General features: G+C 36.1%; 1 protein-coding gene across 4 annotated transcripts in view; it reads left to right on the top strand.

The window, feature by feature from the left end:
* ATP11B (ATPase phospholipid transporting 11B (putative)) overlaps positions 1–13,635 on the top strand; it is a 117,865-nt gene that overhangs the window by 96,887 nt on the left and 7,343 nt on the right. The window contains exons 28-30 of one of the 4 annotated variants that reach the window (XM_070406737.1): positions 1,355–1,520; positions 4,128–4,213; positions 6,981–7,106. In XM_070406737.1, the coding sequence (XP_070262838.1) occupies positions 1,355–1,520; positions 4,128–4,213; positions 6,981–7,065 (337 nt within the window). In that variant the 3' untranslated portion in view covers positions 7,066–7,106. The remainder of the gene's footprint in view (positions 1–1,354; positions 1,521–4,127; positions 4,214–6,980; positions 7,107–13,635) is intronic. The other 3 variants (XM_070406736.1, XM_070406738.1, XM_070406735.1) reach the window with 3 other exon arrangements.

Raw genomic sequence — 13,635 nt, 5'->3', positions numbered from 1 at the left:
CTTATGAATAACACTTTGTTTATAATGTTTGTTTTTAATGTTCTTTATTTTTTTCATTTCTTTCTCTGTTTCCCCATTTTTAAATATATTTGTAGAGAAGAACCTCTAAGTAGAACTTTTCAACCTAAGATTTGGATAGTCGATCTTTTAATAGCTTAGTAGAGAATATTTTATTGCATACTTTTTCTTGTGTTTATTGGTCTCTTAAGTCTGTATTACTAAGTAATTCTTTTGATATCCTACTAAGATAAGAGTTATCTAGTCAACTACTTGCCACTTTCCTAATAAAAACTATAGTTGTCATTGAAAGTAATTAAATTGAATTTTATTTTTAATAATTAAAGTGTGTCTTATTTTATTAGTTACTAGAGGCCCAGTGAATGAAATTTGTGCATGCCGGGGGTCCCTCAGCCCGGCCTGCACCCTCTCCAATCCGGGAACCCTTTGGGGATATCCGATCCCTGCGGGATCAGGCCTCAACCGGCAGTTGGACATAGTATTTTCCATACTATTATATAGGATTATTTTCCATACTAACTGCCTGCCTGCCTGATCACCCCTAACTGCTCCCCTGCCGGCCTGATTGCCCCTAATTGTTCCCCTGCTGGCCTGGTCACCCCTAACTGCTCCCCTGCTGGCCTGATCACCTCTAACTGCTCCCCTGCCAGCCTGATCGCCCCTCACTGTTCCCCTGCCGGCCTGATTGCCCCTAACTGCTCCCTTGTCTGCCTGATCACCCCTAACTGCTTCACTGCCAGCCTGATCGCCCCTAACTGCTCCCCTGCCTGCTGGCTTGATCGCCCCTAATTGCTCCCCTGTCAGCTTGATTGCCCCTAACTGCCTCTGCCTGCCTGTCTGATCGCCCCTAACTGCCTCTGCCTGCCGGCCTGATCACCCCTAACCACTCCCCTGCTGGCCTGATCTGCCCCTAACTGCTCCCCTGCCTGCCGGCCTGATTGCCCCTAACCGCCTCTGCCTGCCGGCCTGATCACCCCTAACTGCTCCCCTGCCGGCCTGATCGCCCCTAATTGCTCCCCTGCTGCTGATTGCCCCTAACTGCTCCCCTGCCTGCATGATCACCCCTAAACACCTCTGCCTCGGCCCCCACCACCGTGGCTTTGTCCGGAAGACGTCCGGTCTATCTGGTCTAATTAGCATATTACCCTTTTGTTAGTATAGATTTAATTAATTACTGGTTCTAAATTTTGAACATTATCCCAAACTTGTATTCCAAATTAAATTGTAAACCTGCAAATATAGTGGGTTTGTAAACGCACATGTAAAACCACATGACTTTATTTAAGAAACCCTTATCAGTTTCTACTTTTATTAATCCCACTTCCTTTCTTTGCAGGCCATTTTCAGACTCCCAGAATATGTACTTTGTATTTTTTCAGCTCCTATCAAGTGGTTCTGTTTGGTTTGCTATAATCCTCATGGTGGTTATATGTCTGTTTCTTGATATTGTGAAGAAAGTATTTGACAGACATTTCCATCCTACAAATACTGAAAAGGCACAGGTAACCATTTTTATATACAAAATCTTTTATTTAGGGGTCATTAACAATGAATAGCTATCATTATAATTTGCTTATATCAGAAAATAAATTATTAATTTCTGTATTAAGCATTTTACAGTGTAAATATTAAGTCTGATCTTTTTAAAGTTATTTCTGTTAATTGTATGACTCCTGAGACATAGTAGATGCTTAAGAAATAGAAGCTATTTAGTTGCCTGTGCCTTGTTTGTATATTTGACTTGTACATGAGCCAGAATTCTATCTGATTAATTTGTCTTATTACTATACCATAGCATTGAACCCATAGGCTCAAGAATACATTCTAATTAGCTTTTATGCTGCAATAAACACTGGGATTTTTTAAATCTAAATTTGGGAATTTAGTTACATATTCTATAAATAGAATGTATTCCCTAAGTAAGGATTGAGTTAGGCTTCCTAAGTGGTGCATTGGGGTTTTTGTTTGTTTTGTTTTGTGGTGCTTTTTTGTGAATGCTCACCTGAGGATATTTTTTCCATTTTGGAGAGAGTGGGAGGGAGGGGAAAGAGAGAGGAATAGAGAAAAAACATCGATGTGGGAGAGACACATCAATTGGTTGCCTCCCACACGTGCTCCAACCAGGGCCTGGGATCCAACCTACAACAGTGGTACATGCCTTTGACCAGGAATCAAATCCGTGACTCTTTGGTGCTTCGGCCGGCGCTCTAACCACTGAGCTACCGGCCAGGGCAGCATTGGTTTTAATTTCAGTGATCATATCAACATTTCTTTAGCCTTTATTTGCTTTGGTAACTCAATTCTAACCAATATACATTTTAACACCATTGAAGCAGCATAGGCCTCCGAAGCCTGGCAAACTTAATTCAGATGCTGTTTTAACCTTTTATGTGTGCCTTTAATCAAGTCATTTTCCTAAGCCTCAATTTCCTCCTCTGTAAAATCAGAATAATAACTACTGTCATACATGATTCTTAGAGATGATGAATATAAAGCATGTAACCCTGGGCCTGTATGTAGTAAGTCCTCAGTAAAAACATAATTAGCCTTCTATCAGTCAGGGCACATACAAGAAACAACCAACAATACATAAATAAATGGAACAACAAATTAATATATATCTCACTCTCTCCCTTCCTACCTTCTTTTCTCCCTCCCTCTCTTCCCCTCCCTGTCTTCTAGCTCTCTGAAATCAGTTTTTAAAAAAACATAATTACAAGAATGATGAGGATGTTGCTCTGTGATAATTGATCTCCAAATAAGGTTAAATAATTGTCATAATCTGATTACATATCCATATATTTATATCAGTATGGAAAAACTTTTCTACTCTGTAGTCCATTACTTAAATATATATCAGAAAAGTTTACCTACCTTTTTTTAATCTTAAGAGATAAATATTTACAGTAACAGAAGAATATTTTTAATAATTGCCTATTATACTTTTTATAGACCTTTATGAAGATTACACATTGGTCTTCCCCTTTGGTCTATAGAAAGTTATGTTTCACCAAAATATATTAATGACATCACTTTAAAAACTATTCTTATTTTTTTCATGTTTTTCTTGATTTGAGAGAGAGAGAGAGAGAGAGAGAGATAGAAACATCACTGATGAGAGAGAATCATTGATCTACTGCCTCTTGCACAATAGAGCCTGCAACCCAGGCATGTGCCCTGAGCGGGAATCAACCGGTGACCTCTTGGTTCATGGGTCGACACTCAACCACTGAGCCACCCCGGCCAGGCAAAACTTTGTTCTTTATAAAAGTAAATAATTAGATTTATTTACATTTACCTTTAGAAATTCTATAATAGGCAGTGCATTTGCAAATTACGATGTATTTTCATAGACTTCTTAATAATAAAGGTGATAATATTAGTTCTTGTTACCTTTTTGATAGCCTCTTTCTAAAGGATTACATAGAAATATTTTGTACCTTGAGGATCCTTAGACAAAAAAAGGTTAAAAGTGCTTTATTTATATTGTGGTTCTTTAACCATAAGTTAAAATTGATTAAGAATGGAATGTGTAATAAGTCACTCATTCTATCTGTGTGTGAAAGCTGCCATAATCTCCCTTTTTGTTCCACTAAATTTACTTTCAAATGACTTGACAGTGTTCTGTGTTTTCTAATCCAAAGAGGAAATCTCTGCTTCACTCAGGAATCTTTTGTGTTTTGTTTTTTTCCTTCAACAGTATATGGCCATTCAGATCTCATGTGTAACATTATTCCTTTGCTGTAAGCAGTAATCTTTATTATTTCAGCCTTATACTTTGACCTCTGAGTTCACATGATGAGGAATAATTAGAAAGTTGTCAGCCACTTTATTGTTTACCAGAAATATCAAGAAAAATCATGTCAAAAGAAAAGTTGTCAGCATTTATTTTGCACTTTGTTTTACTCTAGAATAACAGTGTGGTGTTAAGCATGAAGAAAGCGAGTAACCCTACAAATTTCAGTCATGTATATATGCGATGTATGATATTTCCTTCTCTTAGAGGGACAGATGTGTCTTTATATAGCTTGTCCTGTGTCTGTCTCTCAGGTGATGAATACAGCTTACTGACTCTTTGTATGTCCCATCCCTTTTCTGTCCACTTATAGATGTACTCCAACACAGTTGCTTTAAGTGACGAGTTCATCGCACTGCAGCCATTGTCAAGGGCAAGGAATCAGCTGAGCAAACTTAGGTAGAGTAGGAGTAGAACCTTGATAACTTCTGCATGCTAAAGGTCAATTAAACACTATTTAAAAGATGGGCAGAGGCATGAATTAAGAGTGGGCCATTTTTTGTTAGCACAGCTCTGTCTCTAATTTGACCTTTATTAATATGTATGTTAAAAACTAAAAAATCCATTTTTTCATTGAGAAGAAAATTCAGCATAACAGGACAGAGATCTGTACCTTGTTATATATTTTACACTATTTTTTGTAGCACAATTCTAATGCTTCTGCTTGTCATATTCATATTTAAGAATGCTCCTGCATGTTGAGAAATTTAAGCTAACAAAATTCATCAAAATTTAAAGTTTTAAGTTTCTGTTACTTGAAAGTGAGAGTTGCTCATTTTTTATCTTGCCTTAATCGTGTTGTAAATTCATGTGCATATTTGTCTTTGTACATTGTAATGGCTGCTGAAGCATTTCATATCCTTGCTTCTGTTTAGTGCATCTGTAAATTGAACATATATTTTATATCTCTTATATATACCTTTATCTCTACAGACAGGCCCATTCTGTAAGTTACCACACACACACACAAAAAAAACACAACCACCCAGTAATCTAGAGAAGTCTTTTGATGGAAGAAAATAAAAGCTTAAATCCTAGAACTGTTGGTATTAAGATACCAAAATCATATAGTGTTAACTTTAATTCCAGTCTGGTTTGAAGAGAAAAAGTAATATAACTAAAATATTTGTTTAATTTTGGCACTCTTCAGTTTCTCATTCTATCAGTATTTTGTGGATTCTTAATCATATATAGTATATATATCGGGTGTCCCAAAAAATGCATGCACACACTTTGAATGATTATAAAGGCAGTGTTTATTAAAATACATTTCATTTTCAATATTGAGCTATCAGCTGTTAAAGTATGTATACATTTTTTTGAATACCCTATATTTTTAAAGTCTTTTTTATTCTCAAGGTTTCTAATCTCTACATTCACTTGATCAAATAAATATTTTTGACAAAGCACCACTTAACCTCTTATGGAACTCTGTGAGTTTGTAATTTTGAGCTGTTCTAAAGCTTTACCAAATCTTTTGAATTTATTATTAGCTTCAAGATTTTTGAAATATTCTACTTAGAATTACAGAGTTATAAAAATTATAGATGAATATATACAAATGAGTGTAAGTGGTAGTCAACTAAATTTTATGTTAAAAAAGAACAACTAAAACAATCTTGAAGATTTGTCTTCACCTTTGGTTGAGCCAAATATGTATATCACATTTTATCTGTATGTGCTTTTCTGAAAACAGTGGGTATTCATCATATATTTGAACATCTAATTAACTCTAAGGCAGTAGGAGAGCTCATAGGCAGTAGGAGAGCTCATTATTTAAAGAACACTCTTTTGTCAAGTAAAGATAACTTTTGCATTGAGAATAATCATAATATTTTTATGAAATCATATTTTACATATTCAGTTGACTTAAATCAAGCCACACAAAAAGGTGAGGTAAAAAGATCATAAACTAGAGATTTCAGGCTCCATAATCATGTAACAAAATAGTAAGTTTGACATTCATCTGTGCAAGAACACAGTGATAGCAGGCTATATTGATCAGGTAGCCTTTGCTGCAAGCCACTCTCCAATCAGGTGGACTAAGAAAGGGGAGATAGTGGACTATCAAATACTAATCCTGCCCTCAGCACTGCTTCCTATATGTCCTAACCAAAGTAGTTCACCTCTCTGAGCGTCCAGGGTCCTCACCCATCAGGTGGTCATTTTACATACTGTGATTTATTTCTGCACTATCAGTATCAAAGGAAAAAATAAGAAATGCTGTGCCCAATCAAAGGCCAGGGAGAAATAACAATTGCTTAAATGAGCAGCAAGTGACTGCTGGGTGGGCGTTTGCTCACAGCTGCATGAAGAACATGTGCCCACATACATCTCCTGATGCATCCTACGACTTTTGAATACATCTTGGTTTTGAATTGCATTGAACTATATTCCTGGGTGTGACCCATGGTAGCTTGATTGTTTACAGAGAGGAAAATTATACAGATATCAAATACCTTTAAGAGATTTCAAATATTTAATCAGGTCAGTACCCTAAGAACCATTAACACAAAACTATTAGCAATTTTCTTTTGAATAAAAGAAAACTCATTTTGAGTATTTTCTTCTCCCCGGCATTATAGGCAAAGCTATTGTGAAAAGCTATCTTTAACATAAACTTAATTGTACCCTTGAAACCAAAAAATTCTATTTTATTTTTTACATATGTATTTTTCATTGAAATAATTATTAGTCAGTTCTAAGAAAGAAAATACATAGAAATGAGGAAAATTCTGTGTTTTATTCAGTGAAGACTTTTATAATTGTAGAAAGTTTCCAATTAGCTTGGCTATTTGTAAATAGGTCTTCTGAGAAGGGAGCATGAGAGGTGCAAAATGGGACCTATCTTTGCAATGAGAACCCTAAATCTTGGTGACAGGGAATTTGCTTACTAGAAGAAATTTAATTTTATCGAAGGAAACCTGGTTTTAATTTGTCCTTTGTGCACTGGAAAATCATGGCTTTATTTTGTGTGCTTTGTTGTACGCCCCGTAAGAAGCTGCTGCTAGCTCTCTTTTGTGATAGTAAATGAATGTAGTGGTGTGTGAACATTCATTTGTGCCTCACAGATTGTGGACCTCAACTTACTGTTTTGATTCTGAACCTGTATACAGTGAAGAGTATTGTCTGTAATATGAGACTTGTTGCTTTTCTGTCCTTCCAGATGGAAGAAGATAAGGGTTCAGTCAGCTCAGCATATGAATTTGCTGAAAGCAAGCACAGAGGGGAGGACAGTAGGCACCTGCTAGCTGAGGCTTGCAGCCAGCAGGACAGTTCTTACGTGCACTAGGTAGTACTGCGCTGGATCTTCCTGGGGACGTATCCGCTAAGTTCTCATGTTTGGGGCATGCTATGGGAGAACTGGCCTGAAATTTTAGTTTCACTTTACTAATTCCTCATTGTTTCTCACATTGTTGTTTTTGTTTACTTGTTTCCTTTTTTCTGATCGTTACTTTTTTTATATGTCCATTCTGTATACTTTATTAATCTTCCTTTAGAGTTACACTGTTGAATCATACTTCATCTCAAATTCTAACCTAGTAAGGTATTTTTCACAACCTGTTGTCTTATATTCAAGAAGTTATTCCTTGTCACTTCTTTTGAAAATATGTCATGCTATTTCTATTATTTCTGAAATCACTTTCCCACTTGAAGTTGTAGTTGTGTATCATTTTACACATCTTAATGTAGTTAGACACTGAATTGCTTATCTAAGTCTACCTCTTGAATTGAATGATCATATGAATGAGTTTTAGGATTGGTGCTGAATAGTTTTCTGTTGACTGATAGTCACCAAACTCTCAGTTCTTTTCATAAACTTTAATAGTTATATCTTTGTAATAAAAAAGTGTGAATTTATGAGGGCTTGATTAATAAACCCTCTTGAGAAATAAACCCTGACAACCTTATTGGGATGTGCAAAATATTCTAAGTGGTAGTAATTATGGAGGATAAAAATTCTTACCACTAATGTATTTTTACTTGATCTACTTACCATTTTGTATATTGTACAGCATGTCCTTGAATAACATCATTTCATTTAATGGATTTTCATTGTAACATTAATGAGATGCTCTAGGAACTTAACTCTTGTTTATATCAATTATCCTATGACAAAATTGGTATCATCATATGTCATTTCACTTCAAGTCCCACAACCCTATCAATGACTCTTAAATGAGGCCTTACTGTAATTACTGGTCAAGAAAGAAGGTGTTGTTGTCGTCTCATCTGGGGTAAATCCTTATAAGTGGTGAAACTTTAAAAAACCCTACTATTTGTAGATTGTAAATCAAACCATGGAACAGGTATAATAATATGAAAAATCTAAATTATTCTGGAAGACAACTTTTTAAAATTAGATTCCTTTAGTGAATTGCCCTAAATGGAAAATGTTGAAGATAATTAATTAACTCTTGGTTATTATTATTAATTGAAAAGAAATTTAAAAGAATTCTGAATTTTTATTTTGTTTCGAATGCAAGTTTGAGTGGCTATTTTAAAAGACATGGGTCTGGTGCACCTTAACTTTTATATGCCCATTAAAATGTACAATACAGTTGAGAATTGGGTTCTTAGAATGTTGCTATTAAATAACAGGGGCCTGCTTACTTTTTTTTTTTAAACTATGTTACTTTTACAAAGTGAATTTTCTCATGATTCTCTTGACATTTGGTCTCTCTTCCTATAAACAAGAAGCCAGAAGAATCCTCAAACTATGAATATGATTTTAGTAAAATTGCTGGGGGTATAACCCTGATCTGCAGTTTTTCTCTACTTATCACAGAATTTTAATTGGTTGATGAAATATAACCTGAATATTTTTCTTCTCATGCATTTTGCCTTTGGCATATGTTTTTTAGATAAAAATTACTTTTAAAAATAAATGTTATATAATATCCTCTTATTTTTTTCTGTCTTGCAATTGCATTTTTTTCTGCACTCAAAATTTGGTTGGCCTTGCAAAATCAGACAGAAGGCTATGCTGCGCCCTGAATGTTGCAGTGGGCTAGGGTCTTCTAGTCATCTCCTCTTAAGCCTCTACTGCTTTGTCATTTTCTTGTCTCTGCATCACTGCTGTGAATGCCCTCTTTCAGGCTGTATCTAACAACCACACGGATAGCAATAGGATGCTGTGGCTACTGACCTTTCTCATTCTGGAACCAGGTGCTTACGCCTTAGACCCGAAAACTGCCACTACCAAAAAGAGAATACATTTTATTTTTTTTAACTTTTTTAAAATATATTTTATTGATTTTTTCAGAGAGGAAGGGAAAGGGATAGAGAGTTAGAAACATCGATGAGAGAGAAACATCGATCAGCTGCCTCCTGCACACTCCCTACTGGGGATGTGCCCCCAACCAAGGTACATGCCCTTTTCCAGAACCGAACCCGGGACCCTTGAGTCCGCAGGCCGACGCTCTATCCATTGAGCCAAACCGGTTAGGGCAAGAGAATACATTTTAAACAATTTCAAGTAACTGCAAGTCACTTTTCTCTCTTGTGACAAAGGTACAGATACTGACTCATTTTACAAAGCAGTGAGAGAAAAACCCTTAATGGCTAAAAGACTAATTACTATTAATAAGGCTGCCACCTGTGGCAGGAACTGGATGCATGCCTGATAAATATGGCTGACACTTTATAAAACTAGTATTATTTTCAAATATGTGCTGACTTACTGAACAGCTTTTTCATCTGGAGGTTAAAATGAAGGAAAATAATTAGTATTGATTGACATTATTTCTACCAAACACTTTCCCTGTGACATGCTGTAAAATGATTGATACTTAGAAAACTGAATTCTTAATACCAGCTCTGCCATGACTTGGTGCATTAATTAGTGCTATTCTGCTTTACCCCCTCCATCAAAAGTGAGGATCTTATCTTTTTCATAGATACTGATACTTTTCTTCACCGAAACTACAAATTCCTTGTTATATATTGTTATTTATGTGACCACATTATTAAAATAAAGGAGTCCATCTTTTTGAAACTAGGAATAAACAAAATTATTTAAATAAGCTTACCTTAAAATATAATTACTATATGCATATTTTCATAGTTAGATTTAGGCAACACATACAGAAATCTCCTCCTCTCAGAAGATCCCTCAAAGACAGTGTGGAGGTATTCTACCTAAATTTATAACTATCTTTCCAAGTTGTTTATTTTACTTGGAGAGAAGGAAAGAAGGAAGTTTAGAGGAGTGACTGTAAGCTTGAGGCATGTTTTGGAGAAATATGCCTTGAGTAAGACAGAGCAGTTATCTAACTGCCGGCATCAAATGGCTGCCTGTTGCAATTCTTAATAATGAGATGAAGCTATTACTTGTTTTAGGGATGTTATTATTCTTAACCAAATTTGGAATCAGTAATATTTTATGACTTGATTTTATCTTTAAAGGAAAAACATTTTCTTAAACACAAACTTTTCTCCTTTCATAATTATAGTGTAAGGCTCCTTTCCAAATATCTCCTTTAAGGCTGTGCAAGGCGCTCATTTTGAATATCAAGTATATAAAACAATTTTAAGGACAAAAGAACAAATACAGCTAATAGCTTGATAATTATTATCTAAACCTAAAAACATTACTTGATTTGATAGGTAATATGTAATAAAGTGATTAAAATATTTAGAAATGTATGAAAATTTGTTAATACTTAGGAGATTTAGGGAAGATATTTTGTAGAAGCTTCTAATAGGAGAAACTTCTAAGTGTTTACCATTACTGATATAAAAATAACGGAAATAGAGCCGTGAGCCAAAATTTATTTCAAAAGGCAAGTTCTATAAACATGAAAATTGGTATTAGCCATACATAGTCATGTTGAATCTCCGTAGTTGTTTTGCTTGGGAGCCTTTCAAGCTCTACATGACATGGTGGTTCCCAGGAAGAAAGTGGTGGAGTGTGTCTTACAAATTAATCAAAATTCCTCATAAACTAAAAGTTACTTCTTTGTGCCACCAGGTAGGATCTCACTTCCATTACTATACTTTTCGTTTTTAATATTTACAATTAGTGAAAAAAAAATAGTACTGATTTCCTCTCTAAATGATATACCCCATTTCCACCACCAGTTATACTGGCAACTGTGGCAACATGTACTCTGGCTGGGCTCGCAGTTCCTGAATATGAGATCAAAGATCTGTATGGGAAAGTGATAGAGCTTGGAAGTTTGCTGGACAACAGCGTGGTGTTATTTTATAGATCTATACAAAAACACAATTAAATAGCATTCAGCATTTTCAAAGCAGCTGGGGGTTTTTTTCTTTTTAGGAAAAAAAAGAAACATTTTTCTTAGTTCAAACGGTGATCCGAGGAAGTCATTTCTTTATATTATTTTTGACATTTCAAGATGTTTACTCTGTTGGGTTGCCCATGTATTAATACCTGCCCTTAGATTTTAAAGTGAAAGGTGATGAATGCAAAGCAAGATCATTACCTAATTAGTGTTCTGTCCATCTAGCTGCTGACTTTACAGATGTCATCTTCAGTGAGTTCCCAACAGTTGATTGAGCTCCAGCTCTACAGGCAAAGCACAGTTGTTAAACTCTTTGATCTCTCTAGTTTCTGGCCTAGTTCAGTGCTTCCCAGGTAAATGTGGTGCACGACAAGTTAGTTGTTTGCTTGTTTTGTTGTTTTTAATTTCCAGTCCATCACAGACCAATACTTTTATAAAATACAATAAAAATTAATTACTAGGAAATGAAATTTAGAAGATATATAAAATAAGCCCCAATTTTTAAATTGTTTTTAGATTCAACAGTTATAAAAGTATTGTGTCAAGTACCTTAAAATTTTCTAATGTTTTATTCTCAGAGTCTAGAAACACTTATATCCTCATGAGTCAGCAATTATTTTTGGATAATACTGATTTATGGATCATGCATTGAGGGCAGGGGTAACAACTACTCTCTCTATGCTTAGGCTAAACGTACTAAATACACATCATATTTTTCTGCCCACACACAATTACTACTCATTGTCTTCACTCCGCCATCTGCAGCTATTGAAATCCCATTCAGTCATCATGGTGTATTTCAGATGCCATCTTTTTCACCATATCTTTCATGCCCTCCCACCAGTACCAACAACAGCTGGGTGTGAGCTTTCCCTTCTCTTTTTTGATATTTATGGTCTGCCTCATACCATAATTATAACAAGGCAGTATAATGTCATGGTAAAGAAGTTTGGGCTCTGGAATCAAAGAAACCAAGACTCAAGCTCTAGCTGGGTGACCTTGAACAAATTCTTAACCTCTGTTTCCTCATCTATAAAATGCTTATGAATATGGTGCCTATCCCAAAAGGCGGTTATAATTCTTAAATGAGATAATCCACATAGGAGGTGGCACACACGGAATAAGCATTCCATTACTTGTTCCTTATTTATTATCTTTTATTAAGCATAGTTCCTTGCTTAATAAATATAAGTTGAATTTAAGTGTTTGTGTCATTTAAGTGATGTCAACAGGCAGTGGAATAGAATCCAGAAAGAGATGACCTGATAGTTGGAGAGGTGAGGGGGATTTCATGGAGATGATGGTATTTAAACTGAACTTGGTGTAGGGGTCAGCATTCTGACCCTGATTGGTGGCAGGCCTGACATGTAACCCCCGGCAAGGAACACTGCCTGGTTGGCAGTGTGGAGACAACAGGAACATTGGTAAGTTAAGCAGGAAAGGCAGCCTCAGGTCAGTTTATATAGGGCCTTCGGGGTCTCCAGAAGGTGTTGTACTTTCTCCTTTGAGCATTATGTGGGAGCTATGGACTCCTGCTTTCTACAGAGGGCGATTCTGAGATGGTGGAACTGGAGTCCAGGGACCCAAGGAGGAAACTGATGAAATCTTGTTACCTAAACCAGCATTTCCTAAACTATTCCTCTGAATATTATCATTCCTCCTGGTGTTGATTAATGTTCCCTTGAGGATTGGGCGCTGTTATTAGAAAAACAACAACAAAAACGAGTTTCAGAATTGCTCTGCGTCTCACTCCCCCCTTGGAGACTGACCATGCACACTGAATCAGACAATCCTTTACTCAGACTTTTGTTGAATGGTGTTTCCTAAACTAAATTGGCCACAGAACTTTTTTTGTGAAATTGTAAACATCTCACATTTTTTTAAAAAATATATTTCTTTATTGATTTCAGAGAGGAAGGGGGGAGAGAGAGATAGAAACATCAATGGTGAGAGAGAATCATTGATCGGCTGCCTCCTGCACGCCCCCTACTGGGGATTGAGCCTGCAACCCAGGCATGTGCCCTTGGCTGGAATCGAACCCGGGACCCTTCAGTTCGCAGACTGACGCTCTATCCACTGAGCCAAGCCGGCCACGGCAACAAATCACATTTTAAGAAACAATACTGTGAACAGCGTAAACCAAGGGTATTGTAAAGGAGAAAGGAAAATTTGGCTATTTCTCAGTGCTTACCAGATCCTAGGACATTGGTGCAATCGGGCAATTCCCAATCAGGAACTATGTTGACTTGCACTGCTTGGTATTAGGTAGAATTACTCTGTGCAGGGATTTTGCAGGACTTCACCAGTTGATTAGGTTCATTCACAATGCCAGGTTATTTGCATTCCACCCTGTCCATCTCTTCTGTCCATTGTGAGTGTCTCCACAAATGTCCCCCATTGTCATGCCTGCTCTCAACACTTGGTGATTCCCAACCTTTGTGAATTACAACCCTCAAATGAGTCTATTTTTCTTGTTGTCCTTCCTTTATAGTTTTGAAAGATTTGTTATGCAATATGTTATATATGTAAAGTAAAGTGAATGAAAATAAGTTTATTTAAAATGACAAACCTTGA

Source organism: Myotis yumanensis, unplaced genomic scaffold (assembly GCF_028538775.1).
Source record: "Myotis yumanensis isolate MYYU_CA2020_CCGP unplaced genomic scaffold, mMyoYum1.0.hap1 SCAF_2, whole genome shotgun sequence".
Classification (NCBI taxonomy): Eukaryota; Metazoa; Chordata; class Mammalia; order Chiroptera; family Vespertilionidae; genus Myotis; species Myotis yumanensis.
The sequence above is the reverse complement of the archived record's forward strand: the minus strand, read 5'-3'. Positions and strand labels throughout refer to the sequence as shown.